The 26,208-nt window shown below is 36.3% G+C and overlaps 1 protein-coding gene across 1 annotated transcript; it reads right to left on the bottom strand.

Annotated features, from left to right (window-relative positions):
• Positions 1-5,832: 5,832 nt before the first annotated feature.
• Positions 5,833-24,903, bottom strand: slc2a3a (solute carrier family 2 member 3a). Its single transcript, XM_066673735.1, has 11 exons — positions 24,825-24,903; positions 24,027-24,136; positions 14,732-14,830; positions 13,815-13,975; positions 13,046-13,286; positions 12,182-12,344; positions 10,732-10,919; positions 9,397-9,501; positions 8,650-8,748; positions 8,360-8,563; positions 5,833-6,910 (listed from the first exon to the last, which is right to left on the bottom strand). The coding sequence occupies exons 2-11, from the start codon at positions 24,039-24,041 to the stop codon at positions 6,539-6,541; spliced, it is 1,647 nt and encodes a 548-aa protein (XP_066529832.1). The 5' UTR covers positions 24,042-24,136; positions 24,825-24,903; the 3' UTR covers positions 5,833-6,538.
• Positions 24,904-26,208: the final 1,305 nt, after the last annotated feature.

Raw genomic sequence — 26,208 nt, 5'->3', positions numbered from 1 at the left:
TAGGTATTTTTTTTATTATTATTCCTTGATATACATAGCTATACATCCAGCCAGTGGATAATAAACAATTACAGCTGTGATTTAAGCTATTTGAAAGTGTAATAATGGCTCAGTGGAAAATATTCCCATTTTCCAAAGCTCTTGCCCTTATTTGGACAGAACTACAGCAACACGCTCTAAATTATGTTTCACAAATACACCTTCAACACAGAGGCACAAACAAGCAGCTGATACATGAGGTTTGGAGTCAGATAACCGGAACATTTACAGAGATACAGCATCACGATAAAAATGGAAAATAAAAATTCAAGAAATAAACATCAGCAACCATGCAAAATAATATCACACATTTCAAATTCACAATGAAGACTGCGGAGGGCATATTTGGACACAGTCACACAGACACAAGAAATAATAAAAAGGTGATAACAGGTCACAGATCATGTACAGTTAAGCCTGAAGAGATGCTGCTCACTCTGTGCTGCTTTTACATTAGCAAGAAAAATGCTGCCAAGTTTGATTTTCTCACGTTTACAGCTGATTTTAGATCAAATATTACAACCATGAACAACTACTCCACTGATTAATTTACAAATTTGTTAGAGACACTCATTAAGCTATTCACATATGAATTCAGAACAGTTCCTTATAGCAGTGCTTTAGGGACTACAAAATAAAAATTATGAAATTCGAAAATGCTATTGAAATTGAAAACGTGGCAATGCTCAGATAATAAACTGATTTCATTGTGGCATTATTTCGTGAAAATGTTGAGTATTCCTAATATCAGTCTAGTATTTATATGTGCCAGAATATTCTTGATGTATTGACATTATTCTTGACATATAAGATATTTATTTGTTTATAATAGTAGTAGTATTTTAGTCATTTTTGCCCATGTTTAAAAAAAAATCTTGTTATCTTCACACCTCTATAGACCTTAACCTATAATCTGATTTTCTTTTCAATGTATTGGCTGGTAGCACCATAAAAAGCTGAAGAAATTTGTGTTCTTAATAAAGGGACTCAAACACAAAACACTGACCTTCAAAAATATATATTTACATTAAAATACTATCTTAGCTTTGTACAGTAAGTGTTTACAGTGTGCAGTAAGGTAGGTGGGTGATGTTAACAGCAAGGTAAGAACAATGTTTAATCATGTAAGCAGCTCTAGTGGTTCCTTTCATGGCATTCCATAATGGAATACACCATTACTACCATTGTTTATTCGCAGTGCGTTCCAAACCCTACATTTGATTTGGATATTTCCTACAGCTAAACAGACACGTACAGTATTCTGCAAAAAATAATATCTTATTAATAACATAAAAATCCTTTAACCTAATCAAAATGCAACATTATGACCAGAACCAGCTAATTTTGTCTACCAAAGATACTAATTTTAATAAAAAGATGCAGCAATTCTACAATGCCTCAATAAAACTCCTCTTTAACCAGCTCATTGAAAGACAGAAATAAACATTGCCAAAACACATTAAAACGGGTTAAAAGCAGCAGTGAAATTCCATCTATGTTCATGAACATGTACAGCAATAAATACTTTCACATTTCTCTTTTCACAAAACATAGCAATATCTAGGAAATGACAGCCAGGAAATAAATATGCATTTCACATTTGTTTATACTTATATATAATTTAGTGTAACATATATAATAAATACATAAGCAATAAATAAATTAATTATCAAATAAATAAAACCTTTTAAAAACAAAATATGAGAAATTTCAGGAACAGAAATCAATGAATCAGCAAACAGCTACCTTCAATTTAATTGTTTGCCACTCAAGTGTAGGTGCTTTGAGTTAGCATTAAATGGAATAGGATTGGCTGACACAGTAAAGCCCAATGTATACTTCTGCATTGACCTTATGCCATATGCAATGTGTCGTCGCAAACACTCTGGCGAAATGTACCCTACCAGAAAAGTAACTAAGTATGACAAGCCATTTTAACATTAAATTCTACGATTGGATTTACATTACAGATATCTGCAATTCATTATAATGCATACTAGACAATTCTAAATTAAGATATCTCTAATTATATTTTGACTAGGCGAAATAACAATTTGAGATATCTTTAATTACATTTTGACTTGTGTAAATGACGTCAAATTTACCATTGAATTCAATGGAATCTCCAATTCATAATATCTGAAATTAATTACTATCTTTAATTTCAGTATATCTACAATTAAATTATGACTAGTCAAAACTAAGTTAGAAATATTCGAAATTGTATTTTGACTAGCCAGAATTCCTTTAAAGATATATTCAAATAAATTACAGATATCTAGAACGTATTAGCCTTTTGTATTTCTGATATCTTAAACAATAATTCTGACTCGTCCGAATTGTAGATATCGTAAATTCAAAGTCAAATTCAAGCAATTTTCAAGCTTTTCCAGCAACTGCAATCTAGTAAACTTTTTTTTTGTCCTGTGCTTTTGAGTGCGAAATGTTTAAACCTGCACGTTTATATTTTCACCTAGTATTTTCTAGTAATGGCATGAAAATGATTCCATGAAAACTAGCATTACCCAATTGTATCACACAGTGCACATCATTAAGCCTGCAAATTCGGCAGCTAGCAAACAAATTAACATTCACGTGTTCACGAATTTTCCACAACAATGTACCTTTGAACCTCGAGCGTGCAGACTCTCCCGTTGTGAAAAGCTGCAGGTGTATTAGTTGATTTCTATTGAGCGCTAATTAAAACGGCAACTTTACGAATTTTTAAGGAGTTCTCTCTGACTCACTGTGTTTTCGGTGGGGCGGGTCACAAATGAAAACACACTGGCAGATCACAGTCATATATTAACTTGCAGAGTATTGGTCGCAAATATGCTATTTGAGCCAGGCCATTTAGGTGAATAATAGGAACAGGCTCCCGTCCAAGAGCCATTCCTTCCTTACTTCCTTTCTTTCTTTCCTGTAATCAGGGCAGAATTTTATGGTGATATGGTATAATGAATCGCCGTACCTACCCAGTAAACAAGGAACGTCCCTGGACGTTCAAAATAGGTCTAAAAGTAGTCTGTCGGTAAAGGACATATTTTAAACGTCAATGGACGTCCAAAATCCAACTTAATAAGTTAGTTAAGTGGTGACCAATCGATAACGTCAGTGGACGTCCAAAATGCGTTTTATACAAGTAATTTATTTCGGGACCAATTAATAACGTCAATGGACGTCCAAAATACGTCTAATAGTCGTTTCTTCAATGTCTGTGTTTGGACGTCTTTTCAACTTTCATTTTCAACCTTAAGAGAACGTTGATTAGACGGCAGTCATTACGTTATTTCAACGTTGAATCACCGGCTAAATGTTTACTGGGTAGTAGTTACACCGTTGATTCAACGTTGAAATAACGTAATGACTTCCGTGACTTATTTTCCGCGGCTTATTTTATTTTTCCATCTAATAAGTGAACTACTCAGCCATTTGTTGTGAAAGAAATACACTAACAATTTCAAGCATTTTCAGACACATTATCCAAAATTCCAGCGCTTTTCAAACCTGGAACATACAACATTAATATTCAAGCATTTTCAATGATTTCAAGCAGCCGTACGAACCCTGTAAATTATGATTCTCACTACATAGCATATTTTCTCCCCATGTAAAAGTTGCCAGGTCTGTATATTATAGGGAACTTTGGTTTTACATTTTCAATAATGTCACTTACAAATATTGGTAGTCGTGGGTTGCTTTTTTGAGCTTGTTTCTAAACTGTGTTGGCCTTTTTGGGTTTGCTTCATCTATAGCGATAATGTCTAAGAATATGTGCTAAATGTGTAATATTTCCACGGTTTGGAAGTCATGTTCATATGTTTCCATCTACTGGCGACAGAATGCAATTACTGTACCATTTAAAGTGGAACAGAAAATCAGAATAAGTAGCCAACCTCAGCGTTGAATTTTTTTTTTCTGTATTTACCCCAATCCCTGTCATTTAAATAAACATATGAACATTTCTCATTGATGGAGCATCGACTGCTGTTATTATGATTAGTTCAGATGTATGTGGGGAAGGGTAGGAGGGAAAACGCTACCTGCAACTAATATTTGTAAGAGACTTACAGAAAAATTAGCCCAAAATCAGTTAAAATGAGCACACCTGGCAAACGTGGCGGCACATGGGGCGACTAATACACACAATAACTAGAATAAAAAAACAGTTTCAGTGACCCAAGCACAAAATATAATATAAAGCACATCAAAATATATACAGTACTCAAAAAACAAGAGAGGAAAAGCTACCAGCAACAATATGAAAAATATTCCATATTTAATACTGGAGTTAATTTACAGAGCAAGCCTCGTCACTTAACTACGAAGGTCAAAAATACAAAAACAAAATAATTGTTCATTAATCACAATTGTGGAAAATTTACAATTAATGGTGATATTGATTTGTGCTCATATCGCCCAGCACTAAATTCAGATATATGAATGTTATTTTCACTAATTGAATTTGAATTTGTTATTAAGTTTGATGCCACGTGTGACGTTTTGCCTTTTCTGGGTCCAATCGTGCCATACATTCATAAGATGTGTGTTTACTGTTTGAATTGAATGTCTCAATAAATTTGTGATCTTGGTTCAGGAGTTCAGAAAAAGGAGTAAATTAAACAGAAACAGATACAAATATGTGTCTTTGGCCGCACACCTTCATTCACAGCTCATTCTGATGCGTGTGTGCTGCCATGCGGACTGACTGGGCTGCTCCGTCGTGAAGAGAGCTGTGTCTCCCACTCATGGTCAGAACAGGTGTTTTGTAACGAGTTCTGCTACCAGCGATAATCTACTATAAGACATAGCTACGATTGTACAGAAAGTCAATGGATTTGGGGCTAGTCTGTTTTTGTTTGTTTTTTTTTTAAAGTCAGATGGTCTGAAAAGCAGAAGGTCTGAAAAGTCACATGGTTGAATCGTCACGACTTTTAAAAACAGATACCAATTCAGGACCTTAAAAGGCATTTTGACTAGTCAAAATATAATAATAGATATCTTAAATTACTGTTCTTACTAGTCAGATTGTAAATACATATATCTTAAATTGTCATTCTGACTAGTCAAACTATAATAGTTACTTGTCAAAACTCTGTTGTACATATATGGTTTTTAATCAAAGATCGTCAGACGAAAGCAATTTTATGTTAAAAAGCCAGCCATAAACTATGCCTCACTTCGATGCAGACCACAGCGACTGTGACTGGACATAATTTGTACCAAAATTGTTTATGCAGAACCAAATAAATAGAGAAAGAGGAACTCCTGATATTTCCTTAGACATGGTGTGGACACCAGGGATGAATAAAATTTTGAACAAAGGACAAATATGGAGGTCTCTGTGAAAACAAAAAAACTCCTATTTTAAAACATAACAACTTACTCTCTAAATAGTGCACTTTAAAGATTTATAAAACTTATAATACTACACCACTACATTGTGTACTACATAGTGTAAAGGAAAATATTTGCGATTCAGCCGTATTGTTTTGGTAGTGTTTTTGCACAACGATGAAGACACCAACACAGAAGTATAAATGCTCTTGTGTAGCCTAGGCTCTCCACTGAGTCAACGCAGAAGTATAAATTGGTTTTAACAATAATAAAGCATGGCAGAAGCTCCACTCTGAATAACCTTATTTTTCCTTTTACCTGTGCACATTGCTATTACTTCCAAAAAAACACTGCTTTACATTCAAAAGGTTATCTGAGTAGGGAATATATATATATATATATATATATATATATATATATATATATATATTTAAACTAGCTATAATATTACTGGACTAATTTCCACTGGCTAAGCAGCCCCTAATACCTAATATAACTGATTTATATATTGCCTTTGTGCTGTCTGTTAATTTTGAATGCCTTTTGTAATCAGCAAAGCCACGATTATAACAGCTTTTATCAGATATTAACAATTTATTGTGGTATCAGTAGCCTAAATATTCTTTTCTTTTTATATTCCTCAACCACTAACCACTCTTTTAAAAGTGGTAAATATCCTGTAATAATAAACAACAAACTAGATTATGTAGTAAAATACAAAAAAAATTAGTGCAAAGACAAAAGTGGCCTTCATATAAATTAACAACTAATTATAATAAATATCTGAAAAATTAAAGTAATCTATAATTGTCTAATTTTAGGTTAGCTCTTAAAACTTTGGTTTGTGTTAGTAATGATGATGGCTATAAGTACTTACTATTCCCTTTTAAACCCTGTTAAAACTATCTGTTTACATATCACATTAAATATAAGTACTTATCTACAAACATATATGTAAAGATATTAATATTCTACCAAAAAAATAAATAATTCATCAGGATATTGCACCAAACCAAGTGCTATACATAATAGCAATACATATCTTTCTTTAAAAAAAATAAAACAATAGATTGAAGTGTCATCATTTTCTGTGGATATTTTCTCCATTCAATTATTTCCATCAAAACTCTACTTTTATAATATATACTTCTGTTAAAAATATCTAGACACTTTCCTGGACTGTGGAGTTAGATTTCCCCTCTGTAGCAGCTTTGACCAATGGCTCAGTAGTGGCCGGAGATTTATCCTCACCATTTGCAGCCTCTGAAGTGGCGTTTACCGAGGAGCTGGGCTTCTCCTCTGCTCCTGAATTTGCTGCCACCAGTGGAACTTTCTCCTTCACTGGAGAAGTGGATGTCATGCCTGCACCAGCTTCCTCTACAGAGCTGGCTGCAGGAGGCTGAGCCCTGCTGAATTCTCGAGCAATGTCTTCGAAGGTTCGCCCCTTGGTCTCAGGAACACGGAAGTATGTGAAGATGAAGAAGAGGATGAGGAAAGCCATGAAGATTATGAAGACATATGGCCCACAAAGTTTCTATTCAAGGAAAAGAAATTAATATTAGAAAGATATTAAGGGTGAATTCCATTACTCAATTTTACTCCATCCCCTGTTTTCAAATGTTATCTTGCCCCTTGGAACTGAGTAACAAATATTAGTGTTTAAAATATTTCCTGACAAAATGGGACACACTACATTAAATTACGATAATACACTGGTTATCATAGTATATTAAAAGAGAAAATACTGACAATTGTTAGGATCACGGGGTGCGGACTGACGGAGGCAGACACACTCGCTAAAACACAACAAACTTTAATAACGAATAATAACAAAACAAAGAAAATTTAACAGAAGGAAAACAAACAGGGAGCCAAGCAGGCTAAACTAGACACGGGGAAACTGCAGAGACAGACTGACTAAATAACACTAGACAAAGTAAGCAAAACAACGAGACTGGAAACTGGAATCTAGGAGAATGAGAATGACACAAAACGAACACGACAAAACAAAGGTGCAATGTTCGACAAGAGGACGTGAGACAAGGGGGCTTAAATACAACAACAAACGAGAAACACCTGAAACGGATAACGAGGGTAAAGACAAGGAGGCGGAACAAAGGCGGAGCATGAACAACAACAAAACAAAGCCATGTGCTGAGATCGAGAAAACGGACATTACGAGACGAGGGCGTGACAAAAATGGTGGCTTTATTTGGTCACCTGCGCCACCATCTTGCCAGTGATTCCCAGGGTAGCCATAGTCTTTAGTCTTCCCATGAAAAATCTTGGTTTCAAGGGATATATAGCCCTAACACTTCACTCTAAACCTCTATTCAAACAAGAATTAAGATGCCCTATCCCTATGCAATACGGATTGGTAGGGCTAAGTGTTAGGGCCTAGGGGTGAAATGAGATTCACCCTAAGAATCAGTGCATATAATAACATGTGTTCAACAATAAACACTAAATAACTGAGATGTAAATATTGGTCCAAAAACAGCAGAAATTTGGTGGAGTACTGGTCCTTAAATAAAATGAGCATAACTAAGCCTATAGAGAGTGTTTTTCAGATACTCATTTTAAACAAAATAGTGTTGGATTGTAACAGTATCAGTACTAGGCATGAAATGATTAGGCATGAAATGGCACTAATTGCTGCTAATGTTTGTTCAATATACAACATGACACAAGTATTTATTTAAGTATGTTTATAAGTACATTATAAACTTTTCATTACATTTTAACAATACCACAATATTACTGAATTTGGGCACAATAGACATTATAATACATTTTTCAGTATCAGTATCAGAATCAGAAAAAAAAATAAAAAATAAAAAAAAATAAAACTTTTTGTGCCATCTCTACTAAATAGTCCAGTCAGGAAATGCTCATGTTATTGTAACGATAAACTATTTCTAATGTATTTCATGTGTCTTGATATATTAGCATTAGTGCATTGTGTGAGTACACATTTGGATACCTCAAGTTTGGGGAAACTCATGCCCACTATGAAATTGGCTGTCCAGTTGGAGAATCCAGCGATGGCCATTGCAGCAGGACGTGGCCCCTGGGAGAAGAGCTCGGCCACAATAAACCAGGGGATGGGTCCAGGCCCCATCTCAAACATAGCCACAAAGGCAAAAACTGCCACAATGCTCAGATAACTCAGAGACTCGATGTGTTTCTGCTCAGAAAAGAAAAAAAATCATATATTCTCAAACTGCAAAAAATTTGAGATAACTGGAAGATTCTCAAATGTTATTGACCTACCAACAAGAGGGCGATGGTCATAATTAGGGCACTGACAGCCATACCACCCAAGCCAATGAGGTGCAATGTCCTTCGTCCAGCTCTCTCAACAAGAAATAGCTGAAGACACAATAAAGTAAGATGTTAAGATTAAATATGAATGCAGATGATTGTACACCCATGGTTAATTACATATGTTACTTCAGTTTTCATAAGTGAAAATATACTGTTAGGAAAACTGTCAGTGAACATAATTGTACCTTATTTTATTATAATTGTAAAATTTAATATTGTGTTGATTTAATATGTCCCATTTCATCTCCAGGACTTATATTATGTTCTTATATTTTACACAGATCAATAATGAAATCTTAAAAATATTCCCCTCTCCTTCTGGTGAAGTGAATGTAATGTGCCTTCAGGGAACAAAAGCAGACTTTAAAAGCACTGCTGTACTTTTAAAGGTACATTTACACAGCTTCAGTCTTTACTGACCAATAGCGTAACTCTACTGTACCTTTTTATCTGAGAGTGTAAGAATAAGCATACAACATGCAACAAATTTAAATATTGCAAAATTTTCTTTAAATTTTAGTGCACTATTACTATTTATGTATTGCATTTTGAATAAAAATGTAAAAAGTAAAAGTGCATTAAAATAACCTTGTTGCAAAGGATGCACACCTTCATCCAGAGAATCAGCAAAGCATTCCATCTGAGTGACCACACACAGCTGTAGGTTCTCAATAATCTCAAGCAAATACATACCGAAACCACAGTAAAAACAGTGTTGACAACTCCAGCTCCAATGGTAGCATATATGGGTTGGGACACACCTGCAGACTCAAAAATACCAGTCGAGTAGTAGAACACCTATCAGAAAAACAGAAGAACAGAATGTGAGAGAAGACACAGCTAAGGTATTGGTTATGAGCTTCATTGCTGGAGGGCCATACATTATATATTCTACTTAAACACCCCATATAGCTGCTAATTACCAGGTTTATAAAGTGAGTTCATTCATTCATTATCTGTAACCACTTATCCAGTTCAGGGTCATGGTGTGTCCAGAGCCTACCTGGAATCATTGGGTGCAAGGCAGGAACACACCCTGGAGGGGGCACAAGTTCTTCACAGGGCAACACACACACACACATTCACTCACACCTACGGACACTTTTGAGTCACCAATCCACCTACCAACGTGTGTTTTTGGACCGTTGGAAGAAACCGGAGCACCCAGGGGAAACCCACACAGACAGAACACACCAAACTCCTCACAGACAGTCACCCCGGAGCAGGACTTGAACACACAACCTCCAGGTCCCTGGAGCTGTTTGACTGCGACACTACCTGCTGCGCCACAATGCCGCCCAGTTCTAAAGTTGTCAGCTGCGTTGTTTTTAGATGTGAAATACCTCATGGAACCAACCTGAAATACTGTAAACCCTTGTTAAGACTCATGTATGCTCAGAGTTACATACGGGTGCACACGAAGCCTTCTGTCTGTACTCTGTGTTCATTAAATCTGTTTTTGTGCACGTCCTGTGAAATCTTACGGATAACAGTACCTCCTCTGCTATTGCAGTGTTTGTTGTTGTTGTTAGAAACTTTTCACTCTGAACTGCCCTCAATTGATTTTATTATTTAACACCTACTCCAATGTAAGGAAGCACAGATATATGTGGGCAGTGATGATTACAACATGAGAAACTGCCGTACACATTTATGTATGTAAAGCAAGTATAAATAAGTCTATAGATTGTATAAATGTGACAAAGCCCATGTTGCATGTAGGTCACATCCTTGGTTGTTTGGGACAGTCCTCCAAAGACTCCTACTCTTGCAAAATGAAGCTTGTTTCTTTAAGAAAACAGAGGACATGTTTCAAAGCGAGTACTTTAAAGTTCAGATGCTCACATATAGATAAGGGCCAATTAGTACTCCCAGGCCTGGGTGGCAGTAGCATCACTGAATATTATACTCCAATCCCCCTTTGACAGTGCCAAGGCTTAGACACTTAAGCCACTAAAGAAATGAGCCCACATTGGTGGCAGCTTAGGTTACAGGATGCAACCAGTCTAATGGAGTTTGTACACTTACAGCATTGATGCCGGACAGTTGCTGAGACAGCTGCAGAATGACTGCAATAAGAAGAGGCTGGCGGTACATGGAAGTACGGAAGAGCTCAGGGATGGTAACCTTCTTTTCCATGTTCATTTTCACGCTCTCTTCCTTCATTTCTTGCATGTCTTTTGACACATCCTCGAAACCACGAAGACGCACAAGCGCTGAGGAACAAGACCATGCTTTTTAGGAGACAGGTCAGGGTTACTAAATAAAAAAGGACAGCTCTGAAATGCAATTGCACCAGTGGGATGACAACGTAGACATAATAGAATAAATTATGATATTAAGATAGGAAAGTCATACAATTAATTTGAGGAACAATGCAGGGATTGACTAAAATTTTGTCAAACAAATCAGACCAAATGGCATATCTTATTAAAACTGGACCCACTATAAGTAACAGTTTACAAATATTTATAGATTTAAAACATAATATATATATCACTAGTTAAAAAGGCTGATCTCATATTCATATATCATACGATATCGTATGTCTAATGACAACAAAATCTGCTCAAAATCCAGAGTCGTCCCGCCTATAACACAGACCTAATGTGAAAAAAGGTGATGTGATTTTTAATGCACAGTAGTTTTCTCCAACTACTTATTTTTAAATAAGTGCAACTCAAAAGTGCAATATTTGGATGGTAGGAAGGAAACTATGTTGCTAAAAATTCAATTTAATTAATTCAATTCCTGACATTCCTAAAGAAGCTTTAACATTACAGAGCAAAAACTGTGTATACAGTGTATTGTGTATATATACAGTCAGCATTAAAACCAACCCCTTTCCTCTATACACATTTTCAATAGTATCATCTCCACTTATTTTAAAGTCCAATGGAGTATCAGGCAATGACGCTGGGGTGTTTAAAAAATCCAGCAGCATAGCTGTTTCTGATTTACTTATACCACACACAACCACCTGAGAACAAAATGCTGAGAATGATCCACCACCCAAATCATACATGCTCTGTAGTGGTTCTGATCATTGAACAACAGTGAAAACACAGTATATAGAATAACAGATGGAAACAAGGAAACAAGGAAATCTAAGGCTTAAATGTAAAGGTGGATATTTTTATGTTAATGTGTATCATAGTGTGTGTGAGTGGAGTTTATGGCTTTAAGTGTGAGTTAAGTGTGCATTGTATGCATTTCCACAGGTTTCTTAATTTGTCTGTGAAACTCAGGCTTTGTCGCCCTCGTCTGGTGCTAGTGGAGACTATAGTAGATTAGTTCACTCATTATAACCTGTTAGTGTATATGAATATGCTTCTTTGAATCTATTGTATATGAATCTTCTCCTACTGTTCTAAAGGTATCGAATTAATAACAAAACAAAAACTCATTAGACTCATATTAGACTAACATTCAAAGCTCTTACTAAAGGTTAGAATATTATATAAAGTTACGACCCCACCTTTGCGTGCCTCTTCTTCCTTATTGAGGTTAATAAGGAGGTAGCGTGGGCTCTCAGGGCAGAAAGGCAGCAGTAAACATTGCAGAACTGCAGGTATCACAGTCAAAGCTAACAGCAGGGGCCAGAGAGTATCTGAGCCCAGAAGAAACTCCAGGCCCAAGATCTGCATGCAGCCAAGAAGCATATAGCACACAATAGGGAAAGCTTGTTAGAATGTTAGCCGTAGCTAGGGTTAAATAGCTTAGGTAGTGTGAAATTTAGGTAGTTAATGATTTAAACTGCATAAGCATAGAAAGTAAGAAGAAGATGAAAACTACTGAAAAGCCCATGTGTTCTCTCCATCACATGTAAAAAATGAAAAAAAGCCATAGAGGTACATACTCTCATATCATTAATAAATGATATGTGCAAGTGAGAAAAATATACTTCGTTTTAGGACCCTCCACAAAAAGTAAGATTTTAAAGAAGAACCTTTAAATTGGTAAAATAATGTGTGAACATGGAAAAACCTGTAAAGGCTATAAACAAAAAATATGTGATATTTTCTTTTAAAAATGTAAAAAATGTCACTAAAAGGGTCAGCCAATTCGAACAAAGGTCATTTATATATGTCCTAAATACATAGCAAAATAGTCTGTTCAAAATAAAGAAATAAGGATTCATATATATCTATGTGTGTTGTTGCATAAAAAATAAAAACAAAAAAAAACAAAAAAACCCAACAATATATATATATATATATATATATAGTAGATTCATTTACCAAACTGCACATTAATGCATAATGTGAATCCATTTCAGGGTTGCAGTTTATTCAGAAATGTAATATTAAAAATAAAAAGTATATAAACATAATTTATTCACCTGTGAAATCAAGATGCCCACTACCACACCTAGCTGGTGCAACGTCCCAAAGGCTCCGCGGAGAGGAGTAGGTGAAACTTCTCCAACATACATTGGAGTGAGACCAGTAAAGAGGCCACAGAACAGTCCAATAACCAACCGTCCAGCGATAATCATCTCAAAGGAGGAGCAGAGGCTACAGAGCCCCATCAGAGTTCCACCAATCAAGGCCAAGACATTCACCAGGAACATGGACTTACGTCTGCCAAAACAGAAAGTTGATTAAAACAATTTCTCTGATATATATCATCTGGAAAGTGCTTGAAAAATTGGATAAATGGATTAACTCTTCAAAAAATTTCCAAAGGTGTGAGTGTGTGTGACTGTCTGTGTATGTAATTCTCTGGTGTGTACCTGGCCAGTGATTCCAGGTAAACTTGAATGAATGAATATTGAATATATACATAACTATAATTTTAGTTGTTTTAAATTTATATTTACTACATTTAGCATACATTCTCATCCAGAGTGACTTATATTGAAAGCAGCCTACAGATGTAGGCATATGTATTATTAGGAATACTGCCCAAGGAGTCTTACTGATGTAGCATATATATATATTATTTTTTGACTAATCAAAATTATATTGCATACAAAAATTATAGCAAAGGATTTGTGGTCAAGTCATGCATTTAAAATGAAATCCTTCTGAGGATTTTTATTTTTCCCACCTCTGTTGAAGTTTAAGCAACACAAAAACCAAGAAATTAAAGATGAATTTTTAATTCACCGTCCAAACTTGTCTGCAACAACACCGACACTGAAGGAGCCCACCATTCCTCCGACACTGAAGATGGCTACGGCTAAGCTCCACACCAAGGTGGACACTTCAGGTTCGATGGGTTTTCCATAACGCCGGACCCATGTCTCATTAAAGAACGCTTGCAGTTTCTAAACAGCAATGAGATTATTATGACAAATAGCTCAGAAGATATTGTTGTGATTTATTGCCTTATATAAAAGTCTATTAATCTGACTAAATGTCATTACCTCGGGACATAAAACAGTCATTCTCTCTCAACTGATGTAAGAACAAAAGAAATTGATCTCACAGAAATTTACCTTACTGTGAAAATGTTACAGAACACAATTCTCTATCACTAATCAAAATGGCATCATTAATTTTAAGGGGAAAAAAAGAAAAATATCACAACAACCAAATATACATTTTTTTTTAGTATTTAATGTACACTATGTCTTTATTGCAGCATTTATTATTTTCTGGAATCTTGCTTTAATTTCTTTTAAAGAAATCTTTGAAAAATATTTTTCAACCTCAACAAAATTCAGTCTTTGTTGAATTTTTATCTGTTTGAGTTTGTCATGATCAAAATAATTCCAAACACATACAGTTCAACAATTACTAGAAAAGATTACATTTTGAAGTGGGGTTAATGTGACTGCGTTGCACTGTGGTTATCAGTCCCATTTTCTCTATACATTCAATCATTTGGTCTTATTTTTTTTTTCCTTTACCTTTCACCTTCTGAACTTACATTAAATGTCCTCAGAAATCAGTATCATCAGACAAATCAGTATACTATATGGACATTTTGACAAGAATGAAAACAAAACAAAACAAAAAGTAATAAGATGTTTCTGATATATTTTGCAGTGTTTTACATGAATTCACACACATTCATATACCTGTTCAGGTGCATTGATGACCCCAGTATTGTAGCCAAACTGCAGGGAGCCAATAACAGCTGTGCCCAGTGAGAAAAGAAGGTAGCACGATACTTGTTTCTGTGAAGAAAAAAAAAAGTTAAAAAATAACTTAGTAACTTAGCTCTAGACATTAATGTACAATAATGAAAATGAACTTAGCAAACATTAATCCTCATACAGATATTAATAAGGGATTGCCAAGCATCATTAATATTTATTGACATTTATAATATTTAAAACATCAAATCAGCTGCTTGTAAATAAAGAAAACATTCAAACTTAATGCTTCTACAGAGCAAAACAAAAGGATCACTTCCTCTACATAACATCACTCCCTCTAGATAAGTCCCTGAAATCAGGGGATCTGCAAAAAAAAAAAAAAAAAATAAACATGAAACAGGCAACATTTCACATAAATAAAAAAGAAGGAGTTGTCAGTGTATCAGTACATTTTTGTTATGGGTGGATCTATAGCTACAGTATTAATAGAATTAACCTAATGCTGAGATTGTGTTGCTGGAATGAATAGGGTATCAGTTGCAAAAATGTCACTGCAGACATTTACTTTGATTTTAACATTACAGAATCACATCAAATTATTGTAAAATCTTTTATGGTATAATACTGTTTGATAAAAGAACACTAGGTAAGATTTGGTATTTTTGCTCTAGGGCTCCCCCTACAGCTGCAGGGTGTAATTAATTTAATTAATTTTGGTTGGGGGTGGTATTTTATGCTCCTCCAAAAGTTACATAATGCAATTTCTGCAGTGCTGAACCCATAGTCCTAATGACACAGACTCTATTCTCCCTATTTCAGGTCAGTGAAACATCCCAGTGATTTGGAAGCTGTGTTTTAAGGAGATAATATTACCTAGTCTTCCCTTAGCAGTTATTGTAAAATGTACAGGATTTTTTCAATGCAAAAAATTTACCCTGGGGAGAGAATGCTCCTAAAGGGTAATTAAAAAAGGAAGTAAGATTGGATCACATACTCGTATTTTTTGAAGCGTTACATCACAGAGAATGTGGCATAGTAAGAACATGCCAGTTTCACAGATTATAGTCTACCTTCTTAAGCCTGATCTATGCAAATGAAGGATTTTCAGGACTTTTTAAAATCCTGTTGCATTTGGCTCCTCTTCAGTCAGTAGCTGATTAAAGCAAGTAGCAGTGTGTTTGGTAAATCAGCATTTGCAAAGTAAATATATATATACATAAATAAAAACCTAAGTGACACAAAATCAGGAATTCTTAACTGTAAATGGTCACAAAGTACACTCTGGTGGTTCCTGGAGCAATATTACGGGCAGCAAGTGGCCTAGGGGGCTACCAGTGGTACTTTTTCATAAAAATGTATGAATTGCAAACAATATTAATGCAAGTCTTGAACCATTACGGCAGATGAAAATGAAAATGCTGCATTCTAGTAATGGTGATACAATGTTTGAACTGGATCTAAACTAGTTTAGCACCTCTCTTTAACTACGGGACAATGCTGCTGTAATCAATGGAGAATGTGGACTTCCATTGTCATGTTAAAATAATCAAGGATTTTCTTTCAGTGTTTTTCTTGTTTATTTTATTTAAAAATTAAATACTAGATGATCTACCACTAAAAATTAAAGAAGACAAGAACCTTTAGTTGATTTTAAGAATTATAATTACTTATTTTTTCAATGTAACAGGTTAAAGCATGTGACGTTTAAGGAGGCTGTGTGCTACTATATGGAATTTTATAAACACACTAATAACACTCTTGCTATTATATGAAAAGATTTTTACCATTTGCCTGCACAGCATTGTACCATGGGATGTTAGTAGTGCTTGTGAAAGATTTGCACTGGATAGGAAATAGTGGTGTAAATAACAGAAATGGCAATGGCTAAATCTATTGATTTACCAACTGCTGTCACACCAAAGAACTGAAGTGAGTTACTTGAGTTTTTAGATTGTCACTGCTGTTCTGATATATAAATAGTATACCAATCAATAATTTGTAGCATTCATCTACTTTATCTTGTGACAAAAATGGCAATAAATAAATAAATAAATAAATAAATAAATAAATAAATAAATAAATAACTCTTTAAATGTGTCGCCCTGTGAAGGACTGGCGCACCCTCCAGGGTTTGTTCCTGCCTTGCACCCAGTGATTCCGGATGGGCTCCGGACCCACCGCGACCCTGAATTGGATAAGCGGTTTCAGACAATGAATGAATGATTGAATAATTTACTGGTCATTTTCCTGAAACAGGAGCACACACTAAAACAACTGAAATGGATGAAATCTGTTCAGACAGAACTAAAATACCTGAGATACACTAGTAATAATTACAGTACCCCAGGTCCCAGGTAAATTTAATCCCATTCTAAGAGGGCTTTAGCCACTCTGAGATGCTCTTTTTTAAACCCTATTTGTATCACTGGCATGTTGTCAGCTGACCTAATTTAGTTTGATGTAGTATAACAAATCTTTACCATTCTTTTCTTGCCATATCCCAACATTTTTAAACCTATTATTGGCATTAAACTCAAAATGGCCATATAATTTTCAAAACAGTAACATTACTCAGTTTCAGTCCCCCCACCCCCCTAACACACACACACTTTCTGGCCTCCTTCGAAAGACACCCCCCCTAAAACAAATGAATGGGCATGGGTGGATTATTCTGACAGAGAGCACCAACAAGAAGCTGAGAGGACAAAGGTGCCTAAGGGGTCATATTCAAAATCTATTGAGCTACCTCATGTCTCATTCACATGTAAGAAAACACAAAATATTATTGTAATGAATATAGAGTTTGCTGTGGATGGTTATTTTGAATTTGCAGGGAATTTTATCTATATCACTTGTTGAAACAGCAGTATCTAGATATCTGTCTAACTATATTAATTAATTAATTCATTCATTATCTGTAAGCGCTTGTCCAATTCAGGGTTGCGGTGGGTCCAGAGCCTACCTGGAATCATTGGGCGCAAGGCGGGAATACACCCTGGAGGGGGCGCCAGTCCTTCACAGGGCAACACACACACACACACACACACACACACACTTTTGCGTCGCCAATCCACCTACCAATGTGTGTTTTTGGACTGTGGGAGGAAACCGGAGCACCCAGAGGAAACCCACGCAGACACGGGGAGAACACACCAACTCCTCACAGACAGTTACCCGGATCGGGAATCGAACCCACAACCTCCAGGCCCCTGGAGCTGTGTGACTGCAACACTATCTGCTGCGCCACTGTGCCGCCCTAACAATATTAAAATTCAATAAAATCCATCCATTCCATCCATTATCTGTAACCGCTTATCCAATTTAGGGTCGCGGGGGGTCCAGAGCGTACCTGGAATCATTGGGCGCAAGGCGGGAATACACCCTGGAGGGGACGCCAGTCCTTCATAGGGCAACACAGACACACACCCATTCACCTACGGACACTTTCGAGTCGCCAATCCACCTGCAACGTGTGTTTTTGGACTGTGGGAGGAAACCGGAGCACCCGGAGGAAACCCACGCGGACACGGGGAGAACACACTAACTCCTCACAGACAGTCACCCGGAGCGGGAATTGAACCCACAACCTCCAGGCCCCTGGAGCTGTGTGACTGCAACACTATCTGCTGCGCCACTGTGCCGCCCTAACAATATTAATATTCAATAAAATCATTTCCATTTAATCCATATCAGTGTTGCTGTCAATAAAATAAAAGTATTCATTAAAAAATACAATTCATGTTGTCACAGTTTAGTTTTCAAGTAAGCCTGTTTTTAAAAAATGAACAAACATAAAAAATGTATAAGCTGTGCGTACAGGATTTCGGCTGCCAGCACCACTGATAATAAGGTATTCGCTGATTTGTCCTCTGACTTTATCCAGCCACTTTTTTTGGAAGTTTTTTCTACTTCTGTATTTTGTTTTTGTTTTTTGTTTGTTTATTAGTGCAAGTATTAAAAGTTTTACATTTCAGTCCTGTGGCCAAAACAGAAACAGAACAAAACAAAACAGTCACAATAAGAGAGGTACCCATGAAGAACTGAAAATAAAATAAAATAAAAAGAGCACGTTAGAACTAAACAGATATAGTTTGTCCGTACTGCAGTTCCCTCTACCTTCACCTGGCTACTGCAGCCAAATCCCCCTACTTTTAGGAACTTAGCCCCACCCCTCTCTTAATTGGACTAACCCAACTCTGGCAAAGGGGTAAGAAAGTTACTCACAGGAAGATATTTATTCCCTTCAATATAACCATTAACAGATATCCCCAGCACATCTCATTCCAGCTTCACTGATAAGTGTTTATCTATGTACATAGTTTGTTAATAGTTTTACTTATTTGCTTTTTCCCTTTCACAGGTTCCTGAATCCAGCTCTTCCCTCCCCCTCTCTATACCTCACCATGGGCCCTTCGGCTAGCACAAAGAGAGACAGGAAATTTGCTGCCATTCCCCTAGGAACAGGAATTGAAACTTGGTGATGGGTCCAATTCACTGACCTCATCACAGTGTGGAAAAGGTGTGTAAATACAGGTTTACCTTGTAATCAGCCTTAATACATTAAAACACACATAAATGTAATTCACTGCTTGACAAAGCACTAGAAATGAACTTGCAGAGGAGGACAGACATAAACAAATTTACTGTGTCTTTCTGCTGAATCTAGGTTTCTGGGGCAATAGGACGCCACATTGCTGAGAGAGCAAAATGCAGTGAGCCACATGATCCTGGAGCAACTGAAGCCTTCAATTCAGATAACCTTACATCCACCTTCACCTCACATTTTAGATGTGAAAATTGTGCCATGCAATGAGTAAATAAGAGTGGCTTCCTATTAAACATACTTGGAGTGGGTGGGTTATACAAAGCCAATAACATTTTCTTTGAAGGCAATATGATTCTTAAAAGACCAATAAGTAATGTACACTACTATTTAAGAGATAAACAATCACTGGTATACATAACATGAAAACAACTGTTGCATGATATTCTATAGATTTCACTGTTTACGGCAAGTTCTTAAAATTAAGATATGTACAATGATGAACGGAGCTGCAAATGATTCCATAATAACCGAGAAAACACTGAGAGCTCATGTTAATAAAACTAACCATCACAATGTCTGTTATTAGTAAATTCAGCTACTTTAATATTAATCTATTGAAATGTCATCCAATTAGATACATTCAGTTTGTATAATCCCTATGGATAAACACTGACAATGAATTAGAATTCTCTGGAGTGGCTGCACTTGAGCCTAAACCCACCAAGACCAATGCTAACCATGGCCTAGAGGTGTATGAACCCCAACACTACTACTTTACTATGGAGCAGAGGAACTACATACACTGGATTAAATGGAGCCCCATCAAAACCTATGGGTTGGAGTATTGTTTGTTATCCAGAACTAAATATTCATCATTACTACCTCCATTGTCATAGTAATGTTCCAAGTCTTTCTGGAATTGAGTATGTTAGTGTATAGTAAAAAGGGGGCAACACCTATACATTTGATTCTATAAAAATTAAATCAAAGAGGATTATTTTACATTAAATTATTTCAGTAAAAATTATAAAAAATGTTTACAGCGACTCTGAATGGATTAAGCGGAAATGATGATGATCATGATGATAATTAAATTTTTTAACCATGCAGTATATGCTTATTGTTCTTATACATTTAAATAAACATATATACAGTCACTGAATAATAACACGTTATTTTTTAAATAATTAAATGGCATGTGATTCCAATCTTTGAATAGCAGTCTATGGGTATACCTCATTTTTGAGACTCAAGACCACTGACACGCCCCTCTCCCTCCAGTCCCCTCTCTCCCTATCTTTCTCTCATGTGTAAAGTCACAATGACTCAGTGAATCAGAGTAAACCTGAGCTGATTTAGCTGTAAAGCATTATCCCGATAGCATCATCATTAACATGACAAACAGTCCTAGATCTGCTTCTTGAGGTTAATTGCTGAAAGATTCAGTTGTAAAATGGAGTGGGTTACATACACACACACACAAATAAAAATAAAATGAAATAAATAAATAATAAAATCCTGTACCTCAGATGGAAGGGAACAGGAAAAAATATGTTTTCTTGTGTTTAGAACCTTTCAAAAAGTGCATAATGTGATGGACCCACAAAACCAATACAATCCTGCAGCCGCCATTATCTTCTTTCAAGATGTCCGTCCACCTTGTCCTGTGCTGACCTCTTGCCTCGACCTTGTTGTCATAACAACAACCAGAAGGTGACAGCTGCATTGACACTGCAGATTATATCAACACAAGACTACACAAGCCAAGGCACAGTAAACCATCACACTCTTTATGGAAAGTCTGAGGTTCCTTTAAATTTAACTAAAAATACAGCCATATCCACAGCCCATTTTCCATATTCATCATTTCCCACAGGACCTCTAGCCTGACTGTAAAAATGCATGAGACTTACCGTAACATAGGGTGAAAGTATTGACTCATTTTAACTATGAGTTCAATAGCTCAGTGTTGACTGGCAGGGACAGGCCTACCTAAAATGCTCTGAGCCATTTGGACATTCAATACCATGAATGAATAGCATGCATGGCACAAAAAAGCAGCTACACACACAGAGGTCACTCTTTTGAATACAGCTTGGACATAAAGGGTTACTCCATGGTTCTCCAATGTGTTTGAGGATCACTGAGTCATTGGGTTATTCCACAAATGCAATGCCTTTCGTGGGGTCAATGTGTCTATGTATCAATGCTGAATTAATTTTGCATATGCAACAGCAATGTACATTTTATAACCAAATATGTATGACTTTTGAAAGAAGGACATAAGTTTAAAGGACTGTTAAAGATGTCACGGTCCCCTCCTGCCATCAATAATGCTTTAATGCCACTCTCACAAACACATACAACATGGTAATAGCTAATTTTGAGAAGAGATTTCATATTTTATTCATTAATTCATTCTTTAACTGTAATCACTTATCCAGTTCAGGGTTGCAGTGCCGACACGGAATCACTGGGTGCAAGGCTGGAACACACACTGGAGGGGTCGCCAGTACTTCACAGGGCGACACACACTCACACCAACCCACCTATCAACATGTGGTTTGGATCTTGGGAGGAAACTGGAGCACCCAGAGAAAACCCACATGGACACCGGGAGAACACACCAAACTCCTCACAGACAGTTACCTGGAACAGGGCTCAAACCCACAACCTCCAGGACTCTGGAGCTGTGTGACTACAACACTACACGCTGCGCCACCGTGCCGCCCCATGACGCATTTCTATTTTGTTAGAATGGGGTAATATTTATGTAGCCATGTCAATACCAAAATGAAAATATTATACACAAAATGGCAATGAAGTCTCAATCATACCTGCAGGTTTGAGCTCAAAATAAAATTTTAATTTTAATGCTTTATGGCTATAAAGCATTTTGAGGTTGACTGGGCACATTAGGGCTGATAATCTTACTGTAATGTGGAGAGGTGCCGTTTCCCCTTTCTAGTATGGTTGTGAGTTTGAAAATTACAATTCAAGCTAATTTTCACATGCATGTGCAAATGCATATTAGGTGAATAGCATTTTAATTGATACATTTGTTGCAATTGTTGCAAGGCACGGTCACAGTGGGTCCAGAGCCTACCCGGAATTACTGGGCACAATACGGAAACACACCCTGGAGAGGGCAGCAGTCACATATTCACTCACACCTAGGGACCCATATGAGTAACCAACACCCACCAACATGTGTTTTTGGACTGTGGTAAGAAACCCATGCAGAGAACACACCTAACTCCTCATCAACACTCACCCGGAGTGGGGCTCAAACCCACAACCCCAGGACCCTGGAGCTGATTTACTTGTGACTTACTACATGCCGCCTTGTTATCATTTCATTGCCTATTTAATTTTGACACTGATATGCTTCTGTATATACTGGGGTAATGGATTTGTATTTGTAGCACTGGTGTATGTTAAACAATTCTGTTTATACAATGACATCCTTGTGTAAGCTCAAAAGAAAGAGTAAATTGTTTTTGATTATCTGTATTATAGCTAATATTGTTTAAACATTTTATAATGATTGATGTGTAGTTTATTTAAAAAAAATACAAATAACGTTATTTCACACAATGCAAGCTCTTTGGATTGAATAACAGGTGCTAAATAGTTAGCTAAGTGCTACAAACAGTCCTGAGATATTGCTCGATAGGTTTATTATTGTATCAGATTGCTATCCAATATTCAATCCTGAATTTCCTGATGACATTGGACTGAAAGCAATGCTGGTATGAGACTGGTGCCATCATCATATTCTGAATTAATAACATTTTAATTTCTGTCTCAATTTACTTTGATGTAGCTTGGAATAGCATTGTTTTTTAATCAGGGGTGCCATCAACAAGATGTGCCATATAATAGCTTTATCTGAGCGTGTCATAGCAACAGCATGTGAACTGCTGAGCTTTACTTTGGAACTATGGAACAGACGTCTGAATGAAGACGCTACTTTACATGATTTTACACTGTAAAATATGAGTGGCATTAATATTTGTTTTTATTAGAACCATATTAATAAGTGGTAATTCTTATACCACTGATTTCACTGTGAAATGCAGTGGGGTGGATCAAGCTAGAAAGACATTTTCAAGGTCTATAGATGGAATTTATAAATATTTTACATATTATGAATATATCTGGAAGAGACAAATAAAGGTTGGTCTTTTACCAACAAAAAAAAAAATTACAAACCACTCCTGGAATCACCCTATTAGACATGAAAAGCTTTGATTTGACAATGATAGCTTCCCCCATCGGTTTTATGTTTTCTGGCTTGTATTATTCCAATGTAAAAGACTGAAACAACCTTAAGAGTCACACATGCAATCTGTTTAGACCTGCCGTATGTCAAATGGTTTTTCGAGCAATTTCACAGTCACAATAGAATGATTGTTTGGTATATGCCAGTCCCGATAGCTGAGCGTCAGTGTTTTTCTCATCTTCACATTCCAGTAAAGTTAATTTTGTTTAACATCATCGTGGTTTTAGTCTTGGCTCTTGCAAATGGTGACCCTGCATGCTCCCAGTTGTTGATATGATTCATAAGTTTGTGACTTAAAGTAATTTACTTTAATCGATAAAGAGTGTCAGAAATCAGTCTTTTAAAGGTATTTTCAGAGCCTTTTCAAAAATGTTTGTATAATTATATTGTAATTATGTGTAATTATATTTAAGTTGTATTTATTGTGGGTGTAGTGCACTCACCTTCTCCCCCTCCATCTTCACCTATTGGATAAGTCAAAGTCTGATTGATTTCTGGCGGACGTGCAGATATGCACAGTGTCCGGAGATGTTGCACTTATGTTAACTGTTTGCTGAAAAAGGAGAAGAATATAGAGAGGAAAGACATGAAGGAATAGGAAGATTAGAAAGTCTCTCAAACAGCACACAACAGGTACTACTGCACACTCTCCACTCTCCCATCAGTTTTGCTGACCACATTTTTGCCTATACTATTAGGACTATTATGCATATATATATATATATATATATATATATATATATATATATATATATATATATATATATATACCAATTAAAGAGAAAAAAAAGATTTTATTTTTCTTGGACACATTTCCAACATGGAAGAGCCATTTAATCATACAACATCATGGAATAGCAAACTGTTCCTGGTCATGGTTATAAACGAGTTTTACTGAGTTTTGACCACGAAGGCGTGTCATAGCTGCAGGGACACTGAAAGGATGCTGCCACCATTAACGATACACTGGGCGTTTGACACTGCTGACGGTGAAAACATCAGAACAGTTGGCTTACTAGTACACATACGACGCATAGTAGCTTATGTTGGCAGCTTCAGCTTTGTTTCTGAGCAGCTAACATAGATTACGAATAATAACTGGATACGTGATTTAAATGGTTCTTAAAGGGTTCTCTGATAAACGTAATGGTTTAAACAGTTATTATCTTGGTCAGACGTAACGTGAGCATTAAAATAGCTGTAAAAATACTTTAATAACAGCCTTGTAAATAAGACATTACCTTATATTGGGCGTCGTGACGGAGCGCAGCTGACCCACTGCCACAGACACAGGGACTACAAGACCATCCGCACGTTGTCCTTTGACGAAAAACCCCAAGGTCCGCTTCGGCCAATCACAACAGGATTCAGTTCCACCTCCTTCTCTCGCTCCCTCTCTCTCCCATAGCTTAATTTATCCGCGTCACGCATTCTACATCACTTCTCGTGACTGCGTGTGTGTTTGTGCGTATGGATTCTAAGGCTATTTCCCATTATATGAGTCCCATTATATGAGTTTTTTTTTTTTTAACTGACCTTATCTTACTGTATTCTCTGGTGCACATAATTGATGTCGCTCTATTCTGCCTGTATGCTTATGTGCTCTGTACTTTTGATGTTTTTATGTGATAATACATTTTAGTTCATAATAAAAATAATAATAATAATAAAGAAATAATAAAAAATTATGATTGGTTCTGCAAGGATGCTGGCAGTCTCTCTGGTCTCCCCATAATGCTGCGCGCCTGCGACCTTGAAGTATCAGCGGCTGCATTTTCGTTTCCCACTTGTATTCTGACTAAGCCCCGCCTCCTACGCTTGGATTGGCTTAGAGACACAGACGCTGTGCTCGGATTGGCTGGTTCATTGTCCGTTATGAAAATTGCTGGGGTGAGATGGTGTACGCAAAAGCAGCTAAACGTTGTAGTTATTCGTTTTATTGTTTTTTGTTTTTTTTAGATCAACCATGCTGGTCCTCAAGTCAAAGCTGGGAGGAATAGTGAGCTGATGATAGCACATTGAATAGAATATTCCCTGTGTTGGGATTAGTGACCTGACCAGGATCTTGAGCCTCTGGCTTAAAGTACAGACACTACTGACTGCAAAGCACCAGGGAGCTAAAATATTTATGCTAACCCTCCCAGATATAAACATTGCAAATTTTCACATGATTAAAACCATAAAATATAAGCATTTTTTTTCTCAGGCTCTTCAAATGTTATATTACATTAGCACTTGCCATTCAAATGGAACATGAAAAAAAAAACATTAACTGCACATGTTTTGTTACTGCATAATAAGATATATATATAAATTATGTTCTTATGATTGAAGTCACCTAATACTCCATTCTTTCTCCTTTCAAATGAACTCAGAGGGGCACTGTCTTTTCTCTGGTTGTTTTGTATTCTTGACCTTTTTGCCAAGCTCTTTGACTTCTGTTTTTGGACATATATTTGTGCTTTCTTTTTTGGGACTTTGACCCCTTTTCTGACTTATGTCTATGCTTTGGCTTTGGTGATTTTACTTGTGACCATTATCAAACATGTATCTGCTTTTGGATCAAAACATCACTCTTGATGCTGTCTCAGCAGTTTTTTATTGTGGCTTCTTTTAGGCAGATTT

Source organism: Hoplias malabaricus, chromosome 6 (genome assembly GCF_029633855.1).
Source record: "Hoplias malabaricus isolate fHopMal1 chromosome 6, fHopMal1.hap1, whole genome shotgun sequence".
Taxonomy (NCBI): domain Eukaryota; kingdom Metazoa; phylum Chordata; class Actinopteri; order Characiformes; family Erythrinidae; genus Hoplias; species Hoplias malabaricus.
Note: the sequence above shows the minus strand (reverse complement) of the source record. Positions and strands in the feature narration are given on the sequence as shown.